The sequence below is a fragment of the Pan paniscus genome, chromosome 11 (genome assembly GCF_029289425.2).
Source record: "Pan paniscus chromosome 11, NHGRI_mPanPan1-v2.0_pri, whole genome shotgun sequence".
NCBI classification, from domain to species: Eukaryota; Metazoa; Chordata; class Mammalia; order Primates; family Hominidae; genus Pan; species Pan paniscus.
The window spans coordinates 81,148,199-81,159,187 of NC_073260.2; the positions used below are offsets into that span (position 1 = coordinate 81,148,199).

Below are 10,989 nucleotides of genomic sequence, written 5' to 3' on the forward strand. Positions count from 1 at the left end.
ACTCCTGTCTTATTGTTCGTTAATTTACAATAAAAACCTTCTTTTCTCAAAAACCCAAATTGGGCAGTGAGCTTCTTTTCCTTGATAACATTAGTTTTAATCATTTGAGACAGTCACTCTGATTGGAAATAGTAAAAACTGACTTCAAAACAAAAAATGTGATGTTCAACATTCACAAAACGAAGCAAGTATAAAGGAAATTTAAGTTTTATATCTGCATTTATGTAAGGCAGAAACATTCTGTAGGTAAGATGGATTTGAGGACATATGTGATCCTGAGAGTGGCAATGCCTGGGTACAACAAATATTCCAGGCAGTATTTCAGGCTTTCAAGGCAGTGTGGTTGGTGGGGTCCAAGTTAAGGGCTCCAAACAGTAAAGCGGGACTTGGGTAATGCCTGGTTTACTGTTGGAACAAACCAAAAATTCCACTAAGATAAATATATGACATGAAAAGGGATGGAGTTGGGAAATGGAGTGGCAAGGTAGGGCAGAGGGACCTAGAGGGCCCAGGAGAGTCAGCTGGGCTGGTGGGGTTGGGGCTGTGGACACATCCTCCTCTTGTTGCTCCCTCCACCCTCAGAAACCCTCTGTGACTCTTCCATGCTCTGTGATGCAGGCCTGTGCTTATAGTTAAGCCTGGGCACCCTCAGTGCTCAGTTGCTTCAGGCAGCTCAGCTATTCAGACCATGGAGAATATCCTCTGTTTTCTGAACAGCTATACTGAGACAGGGCTGAGCCCTAACTCACATTGCTTGGATATCGACCCCAACTTCATCTGCTTGAGTGGGTTGGGGTTGTTTATACTGTACTTGTTCTACGTCGTATTGACCCTGTATTCGTCACCCACCGAAAAAAATAATGACATCCAAAAGGTAAGGAACTGTGGGTGAACACCCAAGAGAGATGCCCTATTGTTGTTTCCCAATCCTATTCCAACATTTCTAAATAAGTTTGGTTGGTACAGAGACATGTTTTAGATGGGAAGTCTGAAGAGAGGATAGAACTTCACTCTTCTATGGAAGAGGTTGGGCAGACATAGGGGTTCGGGAGGACTAAGGTTTCCATCTGAAGCTCATAGTTTTCCATGTGAAGCTACCTATCTGGCTGTGGTGGAGAGTTCCAGGATAAAATCCCAAACACAGTAATTCTGTGGTCCCAGATGGGATTATTTAGAGATTGTGGGCTCTCTGCTGAAATTTGATCATGAGTCAGATTCCCATGTCACCTGTCACTTGACCAAGTCTTCCTTCATGTTGGGCTGACCCGAGGAGTAATGCTGAGAGTCTCTGAGCAGAGGCTGGAGCTATAGGCCTGTCTCCGTGACACTTGTCCCATGAGGGAGCACAGATGTGACTGTTGACCTCTGAGTCTTTGCCCTCCTTCAGAATTGCTAACTGAGTACATCAAGTGTGGCTCTGACAGCAAAATCTTCTTTGAGGATTTTTCAGAGAAGGAAAAATGGGAACTATTTTATCACCATTAAAAATTGATAACAGGAACATATTTCTATTAATTAAAGAGTAATATTCTTGTATAATGAATGAATGAATGAATGAATGAGCTTCATAGAGAGTGAGAGAAGTGAGTCCCAGCCTGTCATTATCTGTCTTTTGTTCTCAGCATCAGGGCAGAGCCAGGAGGAGAAGGAAAGTTGGGACATTCAAAGGTAATGTCAGCCTGCTCTATCTGAGCTTCAGGGGTGACCCTTTCTGTCTCTTTCATGATGACTCAGTCCCATGATTTCTTAGAATGTCAGTTACTAGATGCAGTCTTAGAAAACAGAGCCCTCAGAAGACAGGCTCCTGGGAAAGCAATCAGACCTGAGACACTGCTCAGAGGCCCTGCTCTGCCCATTTATGGGCAAGACAAAGTGATGGACCTGAGCAATGGGTGTTGCCCAATTGGTGGCCACCTGAGATATCGAGGAAGGACTACTGGTGGGCTTGGAGTCAGAGCTTCTGTCTCACAACTTTGCATACGTACTTTGACTTCCTCAATGCTCGGATTCCTCCTGGAGGTAACCACTGATGTCTGTGTTTCAAGCGGTGGTTTTGAGCATCACATGGGGTAATGTATGTGAAAGGACTTTACTAATGATGCCACATACACATGTGAACTTGTGAATATTATCAATGACTATTTGCCCTTTTCTACTGATTCTTGGGGCTCTCAGAGTTTAATATCCCAAGGGTCTTCCACAGATTGACTTCTGTATGAGGCGTGTGCCTCTATCTTCATTGCATATAACATACTATTCTGGTTTCCCAGACTGGAAAAGTTTCCAGAGAGAAGAGGAAGAGGAACGGAAGCTGCTTTCTCTTCTGAAAAGGTGATTAATCTTTCCCTTTGTGTCCTGTTCCCACCCCACTCCCTCTTCTTTAGTACGTTCTATTCATTTCAGGGATTCCTTGTAGCCTGCTGTAGTTGTGGGAGTGGGTAGCCATAGGAATGGGTATGTGAATGAATGTGTTGGGGAGAGGCTATAGTGAGGTCATAGGACCTCATATATGGTGAGGTCATGGGTTGGGGGCAATGTGATGTGGGCAGCAGGCTTTAGGGAGCCCACCCCTGCCAGGCTAACAAATCTCCTTTCCTTGTTCTGGTCCTGACTGCAGCTTTGGACCTCCTGTTTCCTGCAGTCCTCTGGGCCAGCATCATGATACCAACCACTTTCGTCGACTGTTATGTCCAGACCCCGTCTGTCGGGTGTGTAACAGAGCAACTGCTGATATCCAGCAACTGCTGTCTTGGGAGTCCCTGAAAGATGCTGCTCCCTCTGTGTCTCCTTTGGCTTCTTCAGCTTCTGCGACTGAGTCATCATTCGCTCTGGCTTCCACCCCCTCAGCAACCCCTCCAGAAGACCTAATACTGTCCCCTCGGCCTAAGCCCTCTCCACCGCCCCCCTTAATTCTCTCACCTGACCTGATCACCACCGTAGCTGACTTATTTTCACCCTCACCACTGAGGGACCCTCTGCCACCACAGCCTGTTTCTCCCTTGGATTCCAAGTTTGCCATAGACCATTCCCCACCCCAACAGCTTCCCTTTCCCCTTCTCCCACCACATCACATTGAGAGAGTGGAGCCCAGCCTCCAGCCTGAGGCCAGTTTGTCTCTGAACACCATCTTTTCATTTGGCTCCACCCTATGCCAAGATATTTCGCGGGCCATGAATCCCATTGATTCTTGTGCTCGTCATCACGGACCACCAATCCCATCTGCTTTACCACTGGAAGATTGCACTGTGACTCAGTCTAAATCAAGTCTCACCATCTTGAAGACTTTTCCGGAAATGTTATCTCTAGGTGGCTCTGGTGGGTCATCCACCTCTGCCCCAACAATCAAAGGCATTGACCATTCACACCCTGCATCTTCAGAATTCTCCTGGTGGCAGCCTCATGCCAAGGACTCTTTTTCCTCCAATTTTGTGCCATCTGATTTCATGGAGGAGCTTCTTACCCTTCATTCTTCTGAGGCCTTTTTAGGAGGGCACTCTGTGGCCAACCTCATAGAGCCTGTTAACATCTCATTTCTCAGCCATGACATTCTGGCACTCCTGGAGAGACAAGTCAAAAAAAGGGGTGATTTCCTGATGTGGAAAGAAAATGGAAAGAAAGCAGGATCATTCCCAAAACAACTTAGGCCAAACTACCAACTAAATTCCTCACGGAATATGTTAACCTCAATTGCTGTTAAGCATGACTTGGCAGAATCCTTTCCTTTTTGGGCCAGTAAAGGCAAACTAGAATGGCAGCACATCCATCAGCAGCCTCCATACTCTAAGTGCTTTGAAGACCATTTAGAGCAAAAATATGTCCAGCTCTTCTGGGGTCTCCCATCTTTGCACAGCGAGTCTCTGCATCCTACTGTTCTTGTCCAACGTGGCCATTCCTCCATGTTTGTATTCTTCAATGGCATTACAAATACATCTATATCCCATGAATCCCCAGTACTTCCCCCTTCCCAACCTCTGTCCTTGCCTAGTACCCAACCACTACCCTTGCCTCAAACCCTGCCCCGAGGTCAGTCCCCACATCTCACTCAGGTGAAGTCCCAGGCTCAACCTCAATCTCCATTCCCAGTCCGACTACCTAGTCCTCTATTCCTGATTAGGATCTGTGGAGTGTGTTTTCATAGACCCCAGAACGAGGCACGGTCTCTTTTGCCATCTGAAATTAACCATCTGGAGTGGAACGTGTTGCAGAAAGTGCAGGAAAGTGTGTGGGGTTTACCCTCTGTGGTTCAAAAATCCCAGGAAGACTTTTGTCCTCCAGCTCCCAATCCTGAATTGGTCAGAAAGTCCTTCAAGGTCCATGTTCCGATCTCCATCATTCCTGGAGATTTTCCACTCAGCTCTGAGGTAAGGAAGAAACTAGAGCAACACATTCGAAAGAGGCTCATCCAGCGCAGATGGGACCTGCTCCGGAGAATCCATCAGTCTCTGTCATTGCAACGTCCTCAGAGCAAAATTTCAGAGCTATCTGTGTCAGAGAGCATTCATGGACCGTTAAATATCTCTTTGGTTGAGGGTCAGAGGTGCAATGTTCTAAAGAAGTCCGCATCAAGCTTCCCTGGAAGCTTCCACGAGAGGAGCTCAAATATGCTTTCCATGGAGAATGTGGGGAATTATCAGGGATACAGCCAGGAGACTGCCCCAAAAGATCACCCGTTGCATGATCCGGAGACATCTTCAGACGAGAATCTGAGGTCTAACTCTGAGAGAGACCTAGAAACTCATATGATGCATCTGTCAGGGAATGACTCAGGGGTGAGACTAGGTCAGAAACAACTTGAAAATGCCCTGACAGTACATTTGAGCAAGAAATTTGAGGAAATCAATGAGGGTCGAATGCCTGGGACTGTGCATAGTTCATGGCACTCAGTCAAGCAGACAATGTCTCTTCCTGAGAAATCCCAAAGCCAAATTAAACATCGAAATCTGGTAACATTGGTGAGTGAGGACCACTGCGTTGATACTTCCCAGGAGATTTCCTTCCTTAGTTCCAAGAAACAAAAGATGTTGGAAGCCCATATTAAAACTTTCCGTATGAGGATGCTGTGGGGCCTTCCCCTCAAGGTCCTTGAATCCATAGAAATCTTCAAATCGAAAGCGGACCTTTCTACTTCCTTTTCCCATTTCGACCTTCCCTCCTCAGCCACCTTCATCTCTCGGGGAGATTCCAAAGATGGGGTCTCTAAGTCCCGTAGACGAAGCACTTTTCAAGGAGAAAAGTTGGGAACAACAAGCTCAGTCCCCATCCTTGATCGTCCTCACCCTGTCTCCTCACCTGTCGGCCAAGAAGGGCAGGGGACCCTGAGAAGACAATTTTCTGATACGGACCATGACCTTATAGAGACAGATTCCAAAGATGGGGCCTCCACATCCCTTAGAAGAGGTACTACAGATTTTCAAAGCGAAAAATTAGAATCAACAAGCTCATTCCCCATCCTCGGTCATTCTTACCTTGTCACTTCACCTGTCAACCAAGAAAAGCAGGGGACCCTGAGAAGAGAATTCTCTGATACTGACAATGATCTTACAGAAAGTGTCCGGACAACGGAGGATGGCAGACAGACTTTTCTGCCCCCGCCACACAGCATCGTAGACGAAGTCAGTCAGAAACAGACTGTACTGGCCAGTAGATGCAGCGCAGAGCTGCCCATAATGCAAGCTGGAGCTGGCTGTGAGTCATGGGATAAGAGAAAGAGTTCCTTTCATAATGTAGACAGGCTTCAGGGCAGTAGAAAGACCTTTCCTGTCACCAGTGCTCTTCAATCACAAACTAGGAACAACTTGACAACCAGCAAGTCGGGAAGCTGCTCACTGACAAATGTGAAAGCAAGCACTTCCAATGAAACTGAAATTTTCCCACCAAGAATATCAGTTCCTCAAGATCCTAAATCATCATACCTTAAAAATCAGATGTTGAGCCAGTTAAAGTTGGTCCAGAGGAAGCATAGCCAACCTCAGAGCCATTTCACTGACATGTCTTTTGCCTTAGATAACTTGAGTTCCAAGGACTTACTGACTAATTCCCAGGGCATCTCGAGTGGGGACATGGGAACTTCCCAGGTGGTGCATGTCCACTTGGAGGACAGAGGAATCCGTGTGGCACAGAAGCAGGAGCCCAGGGTCCCTACCTGTGTCTTACAGAAGTGTCAAGTTAAGAATTTCCCACCAGCTGTAAACAGAGTGAGTCCTGTGAGACCCAAAGGAGGAGAGCTTGATGGAGGGGATGCAGGGCTGGGGACATCCCAACGCAGGAGAAAGAAACTCCCTGTTCATAACAAGACATCAGGGGAGGTGCTTGGGAGCAAATCTTCCCCAACCTTGAAAACACAGCCTCCTCCTGAAAACCTTTCCAGAAAATGGATGAAGACCTTTTTGCAGTGGTTTAATAAACCCAGCATATCATATGAAGAACAAGAAAGTTCCTGGGAAAAGGGTAGCTCCCTGTTATCATGTGTGCAGAATATTGGTCGAGTTACAAGAGCTGCCTTTACTGGGACTACTGAAGCTCAGAAAATTAGGAAAGACACTAGGGAGTTCCTAGAAGAGAAGCTGGGGCATAGGCATGGGATAGATATCACCTGTCCCCGAGAGCCCCTTTCCTTCCCAGTGGGGCTTGGGAAAGCTCAGCACAACCCAGCAGTGCATGTCAGAGCAGAGTCTGTCCAGGGCTATGCCTGCAACTACAGGGCTCCCTCCTGCAAAGTGACACGTACCAAATCTTGCAGCCAACAAGCTATCTTTGTTGGCCAGAATTATCCTACAAGGATTAGACAGATCATAGACAAGGACAGACAGCCCCAGAAAGTTGAGGCATTTAAGGGGAAGATATTGTGTCAAAGCCATCCCCAATCCACGCCCCACAGGAAGCCTGTGCCACATCCAAACCCCACTTGCCGGCGTCAGGTCAGCCTGGTGTGTCCAGCCGTCCCAACCAGTGCTAAAAGCCCTGTGTTTAGTGATGTGCCTTTCCTAACTGGGCAGAAAATGCTTCCAAAGCATTTCCAGGGAGGAAAATTTCCCCCCACAAAATAATTCAATCCTTGTTGAGAATCTTGATTCTCCCCAATAAATGTTCTAACAAGAAGGATGTCTTTTCTGTGTATTGTGTTGTGGGGTATGGGTTTTGGGTAACCGAAGCTAGTGGTTAGGGAAAGGCCGGGTTAGCTCAGCTCTTACTGACTCCCTTCTTTGACTTTTAAAATGTGCCGAACCCCCTGGAGCTGTTGTGGCGGAATGAGTATCATGTGCCTCCAAAAGCCCCTTCTCTCCCTGATGAAGTCCAAGGAGATGAGGTCTTTCCTACCTCTTTGCTTGAGACTTACTGCTATTGTATGGCGGCCTTCACCTTCCTCCCCATTCACTGCTTCATATCCTTTAGAGCAGTGAGGAAGGCAGCCCTTCCATATCTGAAGACAGGGTGAAGGACAGGTATATTTTTCAGAAATAGTGGTTTAAGCACTGTTTAAAAAAAGTTGTCACAGACCACAGTATGTTATAGGTTGGTGGGAGTGTTTGGGATATTGCTGGTTGGGGTAGAGTGTCAGGAACACTGTGGATGCTGCTTAAGAATTTGACAAACAGGGCATGCTCATGATTTAGGGAGGCATATTTTGACCTCAACGTTGAGGTCTTTCTACTAATAAGTCACTTTGGAGATGTAGTTCCCCTCCCTGTGTATTTCTCCATGCTGCCTGGATTGATGACATTTTTACAGAGCAAAAATTCACCTAGCTGTCTGTGGCAGGACTGTTGACCAGGCAACCACCTACCTCCTAGGGTAAAATATAGCTTAGAGTAAGGAAAAGATGCCTTAGAATGATGAGAAAGTAAGAAAAAAGTGAAGCTAGGAAAGGATGACCATGCTGGTGGAAAAAGGTTTATGCCCCATCATGCCCATTTCATGACCCTTTCTTAATCTAGATCTAGGCACCAACCCCTTGAGGCTTACCAGGATGCTGCAGAGGTTACAGATGCCATTTTGGCAGAAGTGTACCTTGGGCTGTTCTTTAAGGACTTAAACAGTATCTGCAGGGCTGTTGTCAGCATGGCATCCCTCTCTTTAGGGAAGGTGATCTTTGTGCCTTCTTTCTAGCCATGTTGATGGCAATATGCAAGATCTTCCCTTAGTGTATACAGTGCACCTATCAGGATGGAGGTGTCACCCATGATGTCCATGGGCTTAGTGGAATATAATAGATATTGTCTAGAATACCTGCAGCTCATGGTCCAGAAGTTAGTCCTGGACTACGCATGAGGGTTACAGATATTTGGGCGCTTACTATGAATCTTTACAGAATGCTCCTTATTTCTAAGAGTGTGCACATATGCACCCTTAAAATATTAGCAGCCTAAAGAGAAGGCAATTCCACTTATACAGACTGGGACTAATAAATGAAGTGAGTTTTCTAGAGGGCACTTGAGGTAAGTTCTCCAGAAAAATTTGTGAATGCTTGGTGTCAAAACAAAAACAAAACACAACGAAGCATAACAAAACAAAACAAAACAAAACAGATGTCCCCTACAGCTTCTTCACTATCCTTCTCTTTTCCTGTCCATGCTTATGCCACGGACCCTGCAGTGCCTGAATCTTAGGATTGCAGAAATAATTCAGATTCTATGAAGGCCTTAAGAAGCACAAAATTGGGATGAAACCCAGGGCAAAGAACTTGTGGATGTGGAGAATCCATGGAGGACCCAAACATCCATGTGGATAGACTTGCCAATTACCTGGCCTCCTAATTCCTCTGTCATTCCATCTTAGGGTCTTTTACCTCCATTCCATTTCAGTTACTACCACACCCAGAAGCTGTCATCAGAAACATCTAAAAGTTATCATCAGAAACACCTCTTTTTTTGGAGGCAGCGTCTTGCTCAGTTGCCTGGCCTGGTGTGCAGTGGCACGTTCTTGGCTCACTGCAACCTCTGCCTACCAGGTTCAAGTGATTCTCCTGCCTCAGCCTCCTGCATAGCTGGGATTAAAGGCACATGCCATGATGCCCAGCTGTTTTTTTTTTTTTTTTTGTAGAGATAAGCTTTCACCATGTTGGCCAGGCTGGTCTTGAACTCCTGACCTCAAGTGATCCGCCTGCCATGCCTCTCAAAGTGCTGGGATTATAGGCATGAGCCACCATGCCTGGCCTCATCAAAACCACCTCTACATCTGTAATAATACAGTCTAACATTCCACCCTTTGACCTCATCCTACTATCCTTCCAGCCTAGCCCCTCAATTTGTCAAATTTTCACACTGGGTTATTATTTTTCTACTTATCTGTCTACCAAGTTTTTGGCTTAATTTCCTCATTCTTCAATGCAGGTTTTATGGTCTATCCTATAACCAATGTTTAACAAGCCCTACTTGAAATGTGCCATATGCAATTCCCTTTAATCCTTCCTGTCTGACAAAATCCCATCTCTCTGCCTTTTCCATAAATGTCTTCCCTTAAATGACCTATCACTGTTGGATTAAATCTCACAATCAAGTCTACTGACACCATGATAAATGCATGGTCAGTCTTAGCACTACCTGGAAATAATTCACTCATTCATCCAAAAAATACTTATCCTGTGCTTACTAACAGAGAACAATACTAATGAAGCTTTGGTCATTTTTCCTTAGTCCACTTTTTCACCCATGTATTTCAAACCTTCTGCACTTTTCTCAAGTTTAGGCCATCTCCACTTGCTCAGCAGATGTGCTGGCCTCACCATTCGGGAAACTAGAATCCATTGGATAGAAACGTTTCATAAAAAATTCTTCAAAAAACTATATCCATCCCTCCTTTGTTTCCTTCCAAGGTTTCTTCATTTTTTTTTGAGACAGAGTCTCGCTCTGTTGCCCAGGCTGGAGTGCAGTGGCGCGTTCCCGGCTCACTGCAACCTCTGCCTCCTGGGTTCAAGTGATTTTTCCCAACTCAGGCTCCTGAGTAGCTGGGATTACAGGTGTGCACCACCACACCTGGCTAAGTTTTGTATTTTTAGTATAGATGAGGTTTCTCCTTGTTGGCCAGGCTGCTTTTGAACTCCTAACCTCAGGTGATACGCCTGCCTCGACCTCTCAAAGTGCCGGGATTACAGGTGTGAACCATCATGTTTGACCACCTTGCAAGGTTTCTATCTTCAGAGGAATTATACTTCCTGAAATGTCTCTATTGAGTGGTAGCTAAACTCTAGTCTTGATGGACTGATCCATTCTTGCCTTGTAATAGGTACACAGTATATGCTTTAAATGGGTGGGTTTTGTGGCATGTGTACTAGACTGCAATAAGACTGAAAGGATTTAAAGAGAAGAAGTGCTTGAGGATAAGAAGAATGCAAGAGGGTACACCAAAAGGAGTTAACACATTTTTGGAAGATGAAAACCTGGTGGAGGAGAGATAACTTAGTTAGCAAAGTAGACAAAGCACCAGCTATCCTTATTGCTGCTTCCTTCTCTTCATGAGGCACTGAACATGTTTTATTTCTTAAATCCTTTCATTGAAGCGATGGTTAAACATGCGCAAGAGCAGGTAGAACAATGTAACTCCCCATGTACCCACCACTTAACTTTCACAATTATCATTTGGTATGGGTGATACCTCCCATCTTTTATACTACGATTAAAGTGCAAAAGTCCATTTAAACATCTTGCCATCCATCTCTTAGAAGATGTGCCACGTGCCATATGTCAATGCTGTCACATTCCTTTGATACTTATCACACGAGGAACACACTTATGTACAACAGATGTACACAGCATTGGTGACAAACACATTGAGCTTTAGTGGCTTTGGCAATCAGTTCTCCTTTGACTTTAAGTCAACCCCAAGGAGTCATTTGAATTCCTACCCACAGTCCACACAAGAAGCAATCTTACAGAGCAAATTCAGTGCACAATATTGCAGTCCCTTAATCACATAGTAACTATAAGTTGAAAAAAATATGAGTAGAAACTGTACATGTTGCTGAAACCTTGAGATTGTCATATAAATGTTTTC

General features: G+C 45.4%; 1 protein-coding gene across 1 annotated transcript; it reads left to right on the forward strand.

Moving 5' to 3' along the window:
• Positions 1 to 661: 661 nt before the first annotated feature.
• LOC129393085 (spermatogenesis-associated protein 31D1-like) lies at positions 662 to 8,785 on the forward strand. The gene is made up of 4 exons (XM_055091934.2): positions 662 to 874; positions 1,623 to 1,668; positions 2,271 to 2,331; positions 2,618 to 8,785. The coding sequence occupies exons 1-4, from the start codon at positions 689 to 691 to the stop codon at positions 7,044 to 7,046; spliced, it is 4,722 nt and encodes a 1,573-aa protein (XP_054947909.1). The 5' UTR covers positions 662 to 688; the 3' UTR covers positions 7,047 to 8,785.
• Positions 8,786 to 10,989: the final 2,204 nt, after the last annotated feature.